The following is a 14,361-nucleotide window of genomic DNA, read 5'->3' on the forward strand; positions in this document are numbered from 1 at the left end:
AACCTGATCTCCTTGTATCTCCCCAGCGCTTAGAACAGTGCTTTGCACATAGTAAGCGCTTAACAAATACCAACGTTCTTATTATTAAGCTCCCTGTGGGCAGGGAATGTGCCTGCTATATTGTTATACTGTACCCTTCCAATTGCTCTGCACACATTCAAAAGCAGCGTGGCCCAGTAGAAAGAGCACGGGCTGAGGAGTCAGAGGTCATGGGTTCTAATCCCGGCTCCGCCACATGTCAGCTGGGTGACTTTGGGCCAGTCGCTTCCTTTCTCCATGCCTCAGTCACCTCATCTGTAAAATGGAGAATAAGACTATGAGCCTCACGTGGGACAACGTGATTACCCTGTATCTCCCCCAGCGCTTAGAATGGTGCTCGTCACATAGGAAGCGCTTAACAAATACCAACATTATTACTTCACTTCTCGGTGCTTCAGTTACCTCATCTGTCAAATGGGGATGAAGACCGTGAGCCCCACAGGGGACAACCTGATGAGCTTCTCTCTCCCCAAGTGCTTAGAACGGTGCTCGGCACATAGAAAGTGCTTAACAAATACCAACGTGATCATTATTATTATTGAAAGCAGGGTGGCTCAGTGGAAAGAGCCCGGACTTGGGAGTTAGAGGTAATGGGTTCAAATCCCCGCTCAGCCGCTTGTCAGCTGGGTGACTTTGGGCAAATCACTTCACTTCTTGGGGCCTCAGTGACCTCATCTGTCAAATGGGGATGAAGACCGTGAGCCCCATGGGGAACAACCTGATGACCCTGTCTCTCCCCCAGCGCTCAGAACGGTGCTCAGCACATAGTGAGCGCTTAACGCAGCGTGGCTCAGTGGAAAGAGCCTGGGCTTTGGAGTCAGAAGTCATGGGTTTGGATCCCTGCTCTGCCTCTTGTCAGCTGTGTGACTGTGGGCAAGTCACTTAACTTCTCTGTGCCTCAGTTACCTCACCTGTAAAATGGGGATTAACTGTGAACCTCATGTGGGGCAACCTGATTACTCTGTATCTACCCCAGCGCTTAGAACAGTGCTCTGCACATAGTAAGCGCTTAACAAATACTAGAGAAGCAGCGTGGCTTAGTGGAAAGAGCCCGGGCTTTGGAGTCAGAGGTCTTGGGTTCGAATCCCAGCTCTGCCACTTGTCAGCTGTGTGACTGTGGGCAAGTCACTTCACTTCTTGGTGCCACAGTTACCTCCTCTGTAAAATGGGGCTTAACCGTGAGCCTCAGGCGGGACAACCAGATGACCCTGTATCTACCCCAGTGCTTAGAACAGTGCTCTTCACATAGTAAGCGCTTAACAAATACCAACGGCATTATTATTATTATTAACAAATACCAACATTATCACTTCAGTGCGCCTCAGTGACCTCCTCCCATATGGGATCGTGAGCCCTACGGGGCAGCGCCTGATGGCCTCGCCTCTCTCCCAGTGCTTAGAACGGTGCTGGGGCCCTGGTGGGTGCTTAACAGATACCGACATGATGCTGATTATTGTCATTCTGCTAAGGATGATGATTATTGATAGGAGTGAGGGAGTGAGTGGGCACGGGGTAAAGGAGGCTTGGTGGTGAGGGCGGTGGGCCGGTCCCTCAGGCCTCCCCTCAGCCTGCCCTGAGTGTGGCCTCCCCTCGGCCCTCCCTCCCTTCATCCCCCGCGGCCCGGAGGCCCCACGTGGCGCCAACGGACCAATGAGAGGGCGCGGCCGGGGGGGAGGTGGGGGCCGCACGGCGCGAGGAAGGGGCGGGGCCCAGCGACGACCAGAGGAAGGAGCCGACGCCGCCATGACCCGTGAGCCCCATCCCCACCCCCCCATCCATCACCCTCCGGGGATTAACCCTCAGGACCCCCCCCCTTTCCATCCCCCCCACCCATCATCCTCCGGGGATTAACCCTCAGGACCCCCCTCCTCTTATTGCATGGAGACCCCCCCCCATAAACCCACACCCCATAACCTCCCTTTACCCGTAAATAGCCCCCCTCCCCACTAATAATAATAATGCTGATATTGGTTAAGCGCTTCCTAGGTGCCGAGCATTGGGGGAGAGAGAAGGTCAGCGGGTTGTCCCCCCCGTAGGGCCCACGGGCTTCATCCTCCTTTGGCAGATGAAGGGACTGGGGCTCGGGGAAGGGAAGTGACTCGCCCAAGGTCACTCAGCTGACAGGCGGCGGAGCCGGGATTCGAACGCGTGACCTCTGACTCCCAAGCCCGGGCTCTTGCCACTGAGCCGCGCTGCTTCGCTAATGCAAAGATGCCCCCCCGTGCCCTCCATATATGTTGGGTCCCTCCATGCACCCCAAGATCCCATCCTCTTGTGCCCCGGGCCCCTCCGATGTCCTCCGTTGCATGCCAAGACGCCCCCCCAACCCTGCATGATAATAATAATGTTGTTGGTATTTGTTCAGCGCTTTCTGTGTGCCAAGCACTGTTCTAAACGCTGGGGGAGATGTAAGATCCCACGTAGGGCTCACAGGCTTCATCTCCATTTGACAGCTGAGGAAAGTGAAGTGACTTGCCCAAGGTCACTCAGCTGACAGGCGGTAGAGCCGGGATTAGAACCCATGACCTCTGACTCCCAAGCCCGGGCTCTATCCACTAAGCCACGCTGCTTCACTAATGCAAAGATGCCCCCCTCCCCCACTGCCCAGGTGCATTGAGAACCCCCTCCAAAGCTTTCAATACATGCTGAGACCCCCCCCTACACCATGTTTGCACCAAGAAATGCCCCCCCCCCCGTGCCCTCCATATATGCCGGGACCCCCCCCCCCATGCACCCCAAAATCCCGGTGTCTTGTGCATCGGCACCCTTTGATGTCCCCTGGTGCATGCCAAGACACTCCCCCCTCCCATGCATTATTATAATAATGACGGTGGTATTTGTTCAGCACTTACTCTGTGCCAAGCACTGTTCTAAATGCCGGGGTAAATATGAGGTAATCAAATGGTCCCCCGTGGGGCTCACGGTCTCAATCCCCATTTTACAGATGAGGGTACTGAGGCACAGAGAAGTTAAAGTGACTTGCTCAAGGTCACACAGCGGATGAGCGGCGGATCCGGGATTAGAACCCATGACCTTCCGACTACCAGGGCCCGGGCCGTAGTCCCTACGCCGTGCTGTTGCACCGCATGCCGAGACCCCCTCCAATGGCCCCCTCTGCATGTCGAGGCCCACCTCCCCGTGCATGTCGAAACCGTTCCAATACCCCTCAGTGCCCACTGAGACCCCCAACCGGAGTTCCAAATACACACTGACAACCTCCCCCCCCCGCCCAGTATGCCGATATCCCCCCCATCCAGTCCCCTCAGTACACACTGAGGCTCGCCCACAGTGCTCCCAGTACGGACCGAGACCCCATCCGATGCCTCCGGTACACCCTCCGCTCACATAGGGACCCCAAGACCCCCCTGACCTCACATAATGCTTAAACTTCCTGAACATCAAAACCCCAAGCCCCGGCTTCTGCCTCACACCAGGCTTCCCTCGGTAAATCCAGACTCCTCCGCTCCCTGGTGTTTAAGGGTCCGAGGTCTCTTCTCCAAATGACCCCTCAAAACAGACCACCCCCAGGACCCCGCCCTCCTGAGAACCACAGCCCCTCCCCGTCTGCAATCCCCGTTCTGGGCCCGGCTGGCCCGGGCATGGTCCCTGGTGGTCCGGGTCAGAGTGGGGCTCCCAGTGGGAGCACGTGGTCCCCGGGGCTCCGGCGGAGGGGTCACCCCCGCTCACCCCTTCTCCGACCCTCAGGCGGTAACCAACGCGAGCTCGCCCGCCAGAAGAACATGAAGAAGCAGAGCGACTCGGGCAAGGGCAAACGCCGGGACGACGGGCTCTCGGCCGCCGCCCGCAAGCAGAGGTCCGTCTGGAGGCGGGGAACGGGGTCGGGGGGCAGACCGAGGGTGTGGAGGGGACGGGCTCATTGTCCGCCCGTCGGGCTTGTGGTCACTGGACCCTTTGGGACTCTTCCCTCTTAGGCGGGGTGGGGCCGGGCGCGATTCTGGGGGGTTCTCTGGAGTGAGGAGATGGGAGCTGCCCGTCTGCCCCTTGGGAGTGCCTGCTTCCAGGGTGAAGGGCAGACCCCCGAGCATGTGATGACATCCCTAGGGAGCAGCCAGTGAGGGCCTAAGGTACCCTCTGCCTCCCCCCCCCAACCCCCTGCCTCCCCAACCAGTGCTCTGACTCCTCTGCCCTAGCGCCCTCCCGAACTCCACCCTCCCAGCCCTGCCCCTACCCATGTGCTGTCTTCTCTGCCCTCAGGGACTCGGAGATCATGCAGCAGAAGCAGAAAAAAGCCAACGAGAAGAAGGAGGAGCCCAAATAGTGGCTTGGCCTGGCGCCTAGCCTTCCCCTAACCCCCCGCTCGCCTACCTGCCGCCCGAGTGCCCGGAGCTGGTCGGCCTTGCCCTGCTCACGCCTCCTCCTGTAGTGCTCACAGGCCCCAGCACTGATGGCAGCGCCCCCACCCTCCACGTGCCCACCACGGACCCACCACGGACCCCCCCTCCCCTTGGTCCTCCCAAGCCTGGGCCACCATTCTCCCTTCTCCCCCGTGCTCACCACAGGCCCCTGCCCCCTGCCCCTCCTTTGCCCGGGCAACCACTTCCCCCTCATCCCACCTGTGCCCACCCCGGGCCCCCCAACCCTCCCCAGGCTGAGCAGCAGGACCGCCTACCCTTGTGCCCACAGCACCCCCGAACCCACTGTAGGCTCCCCAGTCTGGACAACTACCCTTCTGCCCCATCGGGGCCCCCCTGCCCTGTGTTTTTTATTGCTAGGGGCCCCCCCAGAGTATTAAAAGTAGCTTTTTAATTCCTCTGCTGCCTGACTGGCTGGGGAGCTGGGGGGGATTCTGCCTGGGGGACCTCCACCTAGTACCCTGGAGCTCATTCCTGGGGGTTCTGCCCTTCACACTGGGGTTGGGACCACAGGTCAGGGAGCTGAGAGGGAGAAGGGGGTCAGAAGCTGCTTTTATTTAGAGTGGGACATGATCCGGGGACCCGCCTCCGGCCAGATCACAGAGCCGGTCTGGTTTCTCGCTGCCCCAGATGCCAGGCCTCTCTCTGAGTGGTCACAGGGCTACCCCGGCTCCCTTCTGCCATAAGCAGCCAGGGAAAGCTGAGCCCCTGCCCCACTCCCCCATCCCTTCTCTTCCCCTCCTCCACGCGCTAGACCGGGGAGGGGAGTCGGGGTAGACAGGCAGCCCTGAACAGGGGCAGTAAGGGCACAGAGCCTCTGCCGGTGCTCTGATCTTTCGGGAAGCCGGGGGAGGGGTTGGAGCTGGGGGGGTCAGAGTGACAGAGGGGCTGAGATAGGAGACCCTGCAAGGGGGCTGGGCCTCCCAGACCCCCTTCCCTGACCCCTGGCACCACCTCTCCCTGGGGCGGAAGGCGGCGGTTAGAGGTTAGGCAGAAACCGGGTGAAGGCGACGGTGGCGGAGACGGCGGAGACGGCGGCGGGGACGCGGGGGTCGGGCCAGTGGCCTGCAGAGCGGAACCAGCAGCAGGCCCAGGTAGAGCAGGATGCAGGCCCAGCATGAGGCCACCTTGACCCAGAACGTGGCCCAGCTGCCCTTCACAAAGGTGGAGCCCATTTCTGCCCCCTCGTAACTGTGGGGAGGAGGGGGGCAGTTTTGCAGGGGTGTGTGCCCCGGTACGGGGAGTGGAGGGGGCTCGTTTGGGTCCCCCAGCCGGCTCCCCACTGAAAGTCAAACCAGAAGCCCGGGCAAGCGATTCACGGCCGACGAATCTGCGGGCTTGGGTCGGGGGCTCGACTCTGGGACCCGTCCGCCGCCCCCTCCGCTGACTGACCTGAACCAGTCGGTGAGAGAGACCATGACGTAGAGAGAGGCCAGGAAGAAGACGAAGTGGAAGGCCGAGTAGCTGTAAGGAAGTCGCTGGGCCTTGTCGGGAGGCCCCTGTGGAGCTGCGGGAGGCACCGGTCCCTCCTCTCCCCCAGGCGGCCCTGTGGACAGGAGACGGAGGAGCTACCGACCTGCCTCCCGTGCCAAGGCCCCGTCTGCCCCTCGCCGCCCCCTGGGCCGCCTCACCTCCCTCCTTCAGGTTCACCCGGTCAGGGCAGCAGAAGCATAGCGATGGTTTCTGTGGAGCAAGAGGTGGCAGGAGCGGGGAGCACGGGAGGGAGGGTGCCTCGGGGGTTGTGGGAGTAAAGATGGAGAGGGAAGAGGATGCCCTCCCCTCAACCCCTGCCCAACAGGGCCGGGGAGCCCAGGAACCAGGCTGTGAGTGGGGTTCCCACCTGGAGTTCGTAGCTGTAAACTTTGACCATCCACAGGGGCCCGAACACCTCTGCCAGGTAGGAGGCCTCGTTACTGGAGGAGAGGAGGGAGGGGAGAGTCAGTTCTGCAAAGCTGCCCTGAATGTCCGAGTCTCCCGCTTCCTTCCTTCCGTCTCCCGACCCCCCGCCATTCCGCACCCACCAGGCGATGAGCACGCAGGTGTACATGATGCCAGCGCTCAGCACGGCCAGAGAGGTGCCTGGCGCTTGTTGTCCCGGGGAGTCCAGGCTGGGCAGGCACATGGTCCGGTTCTGCCCCCCGAGCAGGACTGTGGGGAGAAGGATGTCACGGCGTTGGGGAGGGGCTAGGGGGCCGAGGAGAGGGTGGTGGACCTCCCAGGACTCCGCTTGCCCCCTCACCCTGCTCCGGGGGTCGGCTGGACAGGGCCGAGAAGGTCAGGTACATGATGTAGCAGCTGATGATGGAGGTCTGCAGAGGGCTAGAGCGAGGCTGCCCTGGGAAGAGACCACAGACGTCACCGCGAAGGTCATTGCTTTGTAGGCCAAAGTTCTCGCCCCTTTTCCCCGGGGGGATCCAGATGAGGGATTGAAGGGAAGGGGGTCCCCGCTCCGCCCCTCCCCACCCGGAGGGCCCGTGGGGGGGGGGGGGGAGGGCTGGAGCACGCACTGCGCCGGACGAAGGGGGCCAGTGAGAGGCAGGAGAGCAGGCCGCAGAGGCCGAGGTGCAGGCCCAGCAGGGCTTTGTTGAGCAGGCAGCCGGCCGGGCGGGTGTAGTGCCGGAAAAGCAGCCCGGCACCCACCACCGCCACGCAGTAGAATGCCAGTGTGGCCAGCAGCACCGCCAGCAGCCAGCGTCCGTCCTGGGCCGCCCCTGTCATCCTGCAGGGACCCAGAAGACCCGTCAACAGAGGGCTGGGGCCCTCCACCTCCAACCCCGGATTGTTGCCCAGGCCAAGAGAACTAGCCCTGCCCCCGGATGCCAGGCCAGGAGGACTAGCCCCACCTCCAGCTGCCGGGCCAGGAGGACTAGTCCCACCCCCAGCTGCCGGGCCTGGAGGGCTAGCCCTGCCCCTCACTGCCAGGCCTGGAGGACTAGTTGCCCCACCTCCAGCTGCCGGGCCTGGAGGGCTAGCCCTGCCCCTCACTGCCAGGCCAGGAGGACTACCCCACCTCCGGCCGCCAGGCCAGGAGGGCTTGCCGGCCCCGTGCTGCCCCTTCCTCACGGACTGGGGCTCTTACCAATTACGGTCCCAGCTGTGGGCGAAAGCGGTGATGAGCACCAGTTGCAGCAGAATAAAGGCGAAGCCACCTCCGATGCCCACATAGTGCCAGGCTATGGAGACAGCCCCTGGGATCAGTCACCTCACTGCCCCTTCTGTGGTTTGCCGGATCAAGCCCTTTCCCTCAACAGCCCCCTCCCCACCTCTCGCCAGGCTACGTCCCCCCAGTCCACGTCCATCACCTGGGAAAAGGTGTTCATCCGGGATCCAGAAAGCTGCCACGCAGAGGCCCAGCAGGAGCAGGAACTTCAGGAACCAGAACCTGGCGGGCAGGGGAGGGAGCAGCAGAGGGGCAGAAGGGGGATGGGGGGCAGCAGATGCGGTGATGCAGCCAGACCCGCCCCTGCCTCCACCTCCCTGGCTCTTCCCGGTGCCCACCTGCCCGCCTCCCCGGCCCATACCCGTGGTGCAGGCGGGCGCGGGTGCTGTACGGGGAGCGCACGTGGAGGAGCAGGGTGGCCTGCAGCAGGTAGAAGGTGGCGGTCCCCGCACACACGCGGTACACGGCCCCCGGGCCGCGCAGGGCCGCACAGTCCCGGTGGCTGGACAGGCGCGCACACAGGCCCCAGGGCAGGGGCACCTGGAGGGGCACAGGCAGACAGCCACACTCTGCCGGGGCTCGGGCTCCCACGGCCCCTCGCCACCCACCGGCCGACCTCCAGTGCCCTCCGGCGCCCTCACCTTCTCGGCCAGAGCGTCCAGCGAGGGGCTGGACAGCAGGAGGCAACAGGCGGCCGAAGCTCCGACGTGCAGCAGGGTGTAGAGCAGGCGGCTGCTGGCAGGCTCCCCGAGCTGCGGCCAGTGAGGCGGGCAGGAGCCAGGCCAGGAGCCACAGCAGCTGGACGCCTGGGCCAGGGAGCGGGGGCAGAGCCTGGACTGGGGGTCCTCGGGAAAGTGGAGAAGCTACCCTGTCTTGCAGCCCTCTCCAATTCGTCGTCTGGATTGACCTCCAAACCTACGGCCCAGACCCCACCCAGCCTGAGACCACAGTGGTGGGTAGGGTGGGGTCTGGGTCCTTCGTGGGGAGGGAAGGGGTTGGGTACATTCATTCATTCAATTGTATTTATTGAGCACTTACTGTGTGCAGATCCCTGTACTAAGTGCTTGGGAGAGTACAGTATAGAGAGTACAGTATAAGAACAAATACACATTCCCTGCCCATCACGAGCTTACCGTCTGGCAGGGGAGGCAGACACCAATATAAATAAGTAAATGACAGAGATGGGCATGAGTGCTGTGGGGCTGGGAGGACGGGGGCGCAAGTCAGGGAGACGCAGAAAGAAGTGGGAGACGAGGAAAGGGGGGATTAGTCAGGGAAGGCCTCCATCCTTGTCCTCATTGCCCGCCCCAATCAATCGATCATATTTACTGAGTGCTCACTGTGTTCGGGGCACTGTACTAAACCCTGAGAGAGTACAACGCAACCATCTAACAGACACATTCCCTGCCCCCAAAGAGCTTAAAGTCTAGAGGGAACCTACGGTCTCAAGGGACTCCACCCTCCCATCCTGTTCCCCTCACCTGATGGGCCTCGGCGTCGGCCAGGACTTGGTTGGGCCAGTTGTGCCGTGGGGCCGAGTCCAGGGGTCCTCTGTCCTTCTCCTCACCTCCCACCATTCCAGGACACTGCAGGGAGGTCGGATTCAGGGGCCAGGGGTCGCAGTTGTGGCACTAAAGGAATCGAACATGACCTGACTAGGGCTGACACTGGTCAGATGGGCCAGCTGGGCGGGGCCCGGCTCCCTTTCCTGTCTGACCAGCTGAACTTATGGCCCAGGCATGGTCAAGCCAACCTCCTTCACCCCCAGCCCCCAACTTCTCCATCTTCTCCTGCCAGGGCTGTTAAGGGGATTGGCAGCTCAGCCTCCCGCCATCTGGCCCTGTGCAGGGAGGGGGATGGGGAAACTTCTGAGATTGTGTGTGTGTTAGGGAATTCCTGTGCACACGAGTATGAAGGGACTCAGTGTGTGTGTGTGTGTATTGGGGTGATCTTTTTTTATGCCATTCATTAAGCACTTACTCTGTGCCGGGCACTGTGCTAAGGGCTGGGGTAGATACAAGAAACAGGGTTAGACGTCGTCCATGACCCTCGTGAGTTTCACAGTCTTAATCCCCATTTTACAGATGAGGTACCCGAGACCCAGAGAACTCAAACGACTTGCCCAAGGTCTCATAGCAGGCAAGTAGAGTAGCCGCATTAGAACCCAGGTCCTTCTGACTCGCAGGACGCTGCTCTTTTCACTAGGTCACACTGCTTGATCATGGAGAACTCACTGGCTCCCGTGGCTTCAACTTCCACCTCTATGTGAATGATACCCAAATCTGCATCTCCAGCCCTGATCTCTCTCCCTCTGTGCAGCCTCGCATTTCCTTTTGTCTTCAAGACATCTCTACTTGGATGTCTGCCGGTCACCTCAAGCTTAACACGTCCAAAACAGAACTCCTTATCTTCCCACCCAAACCCTGTCCTCCCTCTGACTTTTCCATCCCTGTAGACGGCACTGCCATCTTTCCCATCGCACGAGCCCGTAACCTTGGCATTATCCTTGACTCCTCTCTCTTATTCAACTCACATATTCAATCCATCACTAAATCCTGTGGGTCCCACCTTCACAACATAGCTAAAATTCGCCCTTTTCTCTCCATTCAAACTGCCAACACGTTAATACAATCGCTCACCCTCTCCCACCTGGATTACTGCCTCAGCCTCTTTGCTGAGCCCCCGGCCTCCTGCCTCTCCTCACTCCCGTCCATTCTTTGCTCCGCTGCCCAGATCATTTTTCGACAAAAATGTTCAGGACCCCACTCCTCAAAAAACTCCAGTGGTTGCCCATCCACCTCCACATCAAACAAAAGCTCCTCACCTTTGGCTTTAAAGCCCTCCATCCTGCTTTAAAGCCCTCCATTCCCTTGCCTCCTCCTACCTCACCTCACTACTCTCCTACTACAAGCAGCCGGCACACTTTGCTCCTCTAACGCCAAACATCTCACTGTGCCTCGATCTCCTTTATCTCGCCGCCGACCCCTGGCCCACATCCTGCCTCTGGCCTGGAACGCCCTCCCTCCTCATATCCGACAATCAGCGTGGCTCAGTGGAAAGAGCCCGGGCTGGGGAGTCAGAGGTCATGAGTTCTAATCCCGGCTCTGCTCCTTGTCAGCTGTGTGACTTTGGGCGAGTCACTTCACTTCTCTGTGCCTCAGTTCCCTCCTCTGTAAAATGGGGATGAAGATTGTGAACCCCACGTGGGACAACCTGATCACCTTGCATCCTCCCCAGCGCTTACAACAGTGCTTTACACCTAGTAAGCGTTTAATATATAATAATGATAATAATAATAATGTTGGTATTGGTTAAGCGCTTACTAGGTGCAGAGCACTGTTCTAAGCGCTGGGGGAGATACAGGGTCATCAGGTTGTCCCACGTGAGGCTCCCAGTCTGCATCCCCATTTTACAGATGAGGTCACTGAGGCCCAGAGGAGTGAAGCGACTTGCCCACCGTCACCCAGCTGACACGTGGCCGAGCCGGGATTCGAACCCATGACCTCTGACTCCCCAGCCCGGGCTCTTTCCACCGAGACACGCTGCTTCTAGTCTAACAAAAGCCATTATTACGAGGATTACTATTATTATTATCACTTCTTCCTCTCCGGATTAGGCTCCCCCCCCCCCAGCCCCCCGCTCAGGCTCTGAGCCCGCTCGGGAAACGGTCGGCCGGCGCGGCGGGGCTCGGTGGGGTTCGGCGGGACTCGGCGGGACTCGGCGGGACTCGGCAGGGCTCGGCTGGGTTCATCAGGGCTCGGCAAGGTTCGGCCCGGCTCGGCTGAGCTCGTCCGGGCTCGGCGGCGGGGCGAGCGGAGAAGCCCAACGGCCGGGGGAGGCCTCCGTCCAGCAGGGGCGCTGGCGGGCAGCGGCGGGGGGCGCGCGTGCGCGGGGAGGGAGGGGGGGGGGGGGGAAGGGCGGCGGGCCGGGCGGTGGAGGAGCCGCCATGGCCGCCGAGGGGGACGTGGAGCTGGAGCTGGAGACGGAGCCCAGCGGCCCCGAGCGGCCGCCCGAGAAGCCGCGGAAGCACGACAGCGGCGCGGCCGACCTGGAGCGCGTCACCGACTATGCGGAGGAGAAGGAGATCCAGAGCTCCAACCTGGAGACGGTGCGGGGCCGGGGGGCGGAGGCAGGACCGGCCGGGGGGGGGCGGCGGGTCCCCTCGCGTCCCCTCGGGCCCCGGCCTCAGCCCGCTCTGTGTCCCCGCAGGCCATGTCGGTCATCGGAGACCGCCGCTCCCGGGAGCAGAAGGCCAAGCAGGAGCGGTAAGGAGCCGCTCCCCCGGCCCGGGGGGAACCCACCCTCTTCATCCCCGTTTTCCAGATGAGGTCGCTGAGGCCCGGAGAAGCGCAGGGACTTGCCCACGGTCACCCCCGCTGAGCCGGGCTGGTGATGAGGGCATTTCTTAAGCGCTTACTATGTGCCGGGCGCTGGGGCGGGGGGGGAGGATACAGGGTCATCGGGTTGTCCCACGTGGGGCCCGCGGCCTTCATCCCCCTTTTACAGATGAAGGAACTGAGGCACTGAGAAGAAGAAGAAGAATGATGGTATTTGTTAAGCGCTTATTATGTGCCGAGCGCTGTTCTAAGCGCTGGGGGGGGGAGGATAATAATAATAATGTTGGTATTTGTTAAGCGCTTACTATGTGCCAAGCACTGTTCTAAGCGCTGGGGTAGACACAGGGGAATCAGGATGTCCCACGTGGGGCTCACAATCTTCATCCCCATTTTACAGATGAGGGAACTGAGGCCCAGAGAAGTGAAGTGACTTGCCCACAGTCACACAGCTGACAAGTGGCAGAGCTGGGATTCGAACTCATGAGCCCTGACTCCAAAGCCCGTGCTCTTTCCACTGAGCCACGCTGCTTCTCCAAGGCGATCAGGTTGTCCCACGTGGGGCCCACAGCCTTCATCCCCCTTTTACAGATGAGGGAACTGAGGCACTGAGAAGAAGAAGAATGATGGTATTTGTTAAGCGCTTATTATGTGCCAAGCGCTGTTCTAAGCGCTGGGGGGATACACAGGGTCATCGGGTTGTCCCACGTGGGGCCCACAGCCTTCATCCCCCTTTTACAGATGAAGGAACTGAGGCACTGAGAAGAATGATGGTATTTGTTAAGCACTTATTATGTGCCGAGGACTGTTCTAAGCGCTGGGGTGGGGGGGGATACAAGGCCATCAGGTTGTCCCACGTGGGGCCCACAGCCTTCACCCCCCTTTTACAGATGAGGGAACTGCGGCACTGAGAATAATACTACTATAAATACTAATACTATAATAACACAATACTATTGAATGAATGAATAATAATAATGATGGTATATGTTAAGCGCTTATTATGTGCCAAACACTGTTCTAAGCACTGGGGGGTGATACAAGGCCATCAGGTTGACCCAGTCTTCATCGCCGTTTTAGGGATGAGAGAACTGAGGCCCAGTGAAGTGACTTGCTCAGAGCTGACAAGCGGCGGAGCCGGGATTAGAACCCACGACCTCCGATTCCCAAGCCCGGGCTCTTGATACTGAGCCCCTCTTCCCATCCGTGAGGTTGAGGGCTCGGAACCCCCCCGACCAGACCCTGATCTCCCCCCTCGCCCGGGTGCCCTTGTCGGGGGCGGACTGGGATCGATGCGCCACAGGGATCACCGACCTTGGGACGTGTTGCTTACAAATGTCCCCCACAAAGTCCCCCCCCAACCCCACTCCCTTGCAATTGGTCTGTGGGAGGCTGTCGGCGTGGTTTGGGGGGAAGCAGCACGGCCTAGTGAAAAGAGCGTGGGCCTAGGAGTCAGAGGACCGAGGACCTAATCGCGGCGCCCCCGCTTACCTGTTGCGTGATTCTGGCAGATGGTTCAACTTCTCCGTGCTTCAGGTACCTCACCTGCAAAATGCGGATTCAATGCCCCTTCTCCAGCCTACTTAGACCTCGTCCCGTGAAGAACCTGATTATCTTGTATCGACCCCAGTGCTTGATACATAGCAAACGCTTGAGGAATATCGCAATTATTATGGTCTCCTCTGTTAGACTGAGGCCTCTGAGGTCAGGACCCATCGTCTGTGCCTGGAGGAGCAGTTTTCTCCCATGTTCTGGCATCTGATGCCCCTCTCCCGGCCTCGGGGCCAGCTGGGAGCCGGGGACTCCTGGCTTATCCCTCCTTCCCGTGGCCCCGGGTGGATTCTGCTGGGGGCCTTGAAGGCCTCGGGGAGGGGGGCAGAGGGAACTGGGAAGACTTGTCTGTCTGCAGGGAGAAGGAGCTGGCGAAAGTCACCATCAAGAAGGAGGATCTGGAGCTGATAGTGAGTGAAGCCCTTGCTTCGGCCTCCGGAGGGGTAGGGGGGAGTGCGGGGTTGGGGAGAGGAGGCGGGGGGCGGGCCGTGCCACAGAGGTTTCTCCTCACAGATGACAGAGATGGAGATCTCGCGTGCGGCCGCCGAGAGGAGCCTGCGGGAACACATGGGCAACGTGGTGGAGGCCCTCATCACCCTCACCAACTGATTCCCCGTGGCCCCTTGCTGGGACTTGTTGAAGTAAAGGCGTGCCCTTCGCCACCTCCGCAGTGTTGTGTCTCTATCATCTCCGCGTCGGGGGCGGGCAGGAGGGGCAGAAGCTGCTGCCTGTCCAGGTGAGGATGGGGAATTGAGTCCTGCTCTGGGGCCTGCTCCTCTCTCCACCCTCAGCTGCTGAACTGTTGGGGCCCCCTTTTTCTCCTTAGGGAGCAGCATGGTGTTTTAGACCTTGTTCCCCCCAGGCACCCGAGGGGTCAATCTAAGTCCACAAAGACCATACTCTT

The 14,361-nt window shown here is 60.5% G+C and overlaps 3 protein-coding genes across 5 annotated transcripts; 2 read left to right on the forward strand and 1 right to left on the reverse strand.

The window, feature by feature from the left end:
• The first annotated feature begins 1,713 nt into the window (after positions 1–1,713).
• Positions 1,714–4,810, forward strand: SERF2 (small EDRK-rich factor 2). The gene is made up of 3 exons (XM_029071428.1): positions 1,714–1,789; positions 3,745–3,853; positions 4,255–4,810. Exons 1-3 carry the CDS (start codon positions 1,783–1,785, stop codon positions 4,316–4,318), a joined length of 180 nt encoding a protein of 59 aa, XP_028927261.1. The 5' UTR covers positions 1,714–1,782; the 3' UTR covers positions 4,319–4,810.
• Positions 4,811–4,945: 135 nt separating this feature from the next.
• SERINC4 (serine incorporator 4) lies at positions 4,946–9,699 on the reverse strand. Of its 2 annotated transcripts, none has more exons than XM_039912961.1 (12): positions 9,054–9,699; positions 8,214–8,378; positions 7,934–8,112; positions 7,715–7,794; positions 7,492–7,585; positions 6,920–7,131; positions 6,652–6,747; positions 6,434–6,560; positions 6,253–6,325; positions 6,044–6,095; positions 5,805–5,958; positions 4,946–5,603 (listed from the first exon to the last, which is right to left on the reverse strand). In XM_039912961.1, the coding sequence occupies exons 1-12, from the start codon at positions 9,147–9,149 to the stop codon at positions 5,399–5,401; spliced, it is 1,533 nt and encodes a 510-aa protein (XP_039768895.1). In that variant the 5' UTR covers positions 9,150–9,699; the 3' UTR covers positions 4,946–5,398. The 2 variants fall into 2 exon arrangements, with proteins under 2 accessions (XP_039768895.1, XP_039768894.1); XM_039912960.1 differs by having other exon boundaries at positions 8,214–8,417.
• Positions 9,700–11,481: 1,782 nt separating this feature from the next.
• Positions 11,482–14,123, forward strand: HYPK (huntingtin interacting protein K). Of its 2 annotated transcripts, XM_029071000.1 has the most exons (4): positions 11,482–11,680; positions 11,782–11,837; positions 13,816–13,867; positions 13,971–14,123. In XM_029071000.1, exons 1-4 carry the CDS (start codon positions 11,519–11,521, stop codon positions 14,064–14,066), a joined length of 366 nt encoding a protein of 121 aa, XP_028926833.1. In that variant the 5' UTR covers positions 11,482–11,518; the 3' UTR covers positions 14,067–14,123. The 2 variants fall into 2 exon arrangements, with proteins under 2 accessions (XP_028926833.1, XP_039768837.1); XM_039912903.1 differs by lacking the exons at positions 11,782–11,837; positions 13,971–14,123 and having other exon boundaries at positions 11,492–11,680; positions 13,816–13,875.
• Positions 14,124–14,361: the final 238 nt, after the last annotated feature.

The sequence above is a fragment of the Ornithorhynchus anatinus genome, chromosome 8 (genome assembly GCF_004115215.2).
Source record: "Ornithorhynchus anatinus isolate Pmale09 chromosome 8, mOrnAna1.pri.v4, whole genome shotgun sequence".
In the NCBI taxonomy this organism is placed as follows: domain Eukaryota; kingdom Metazoa; phylum Chordata; class Mammalia; order Monotremata; family Ornithorhynchidae; genus Ornithorhynchus; species Ornithorhynchus anatinus.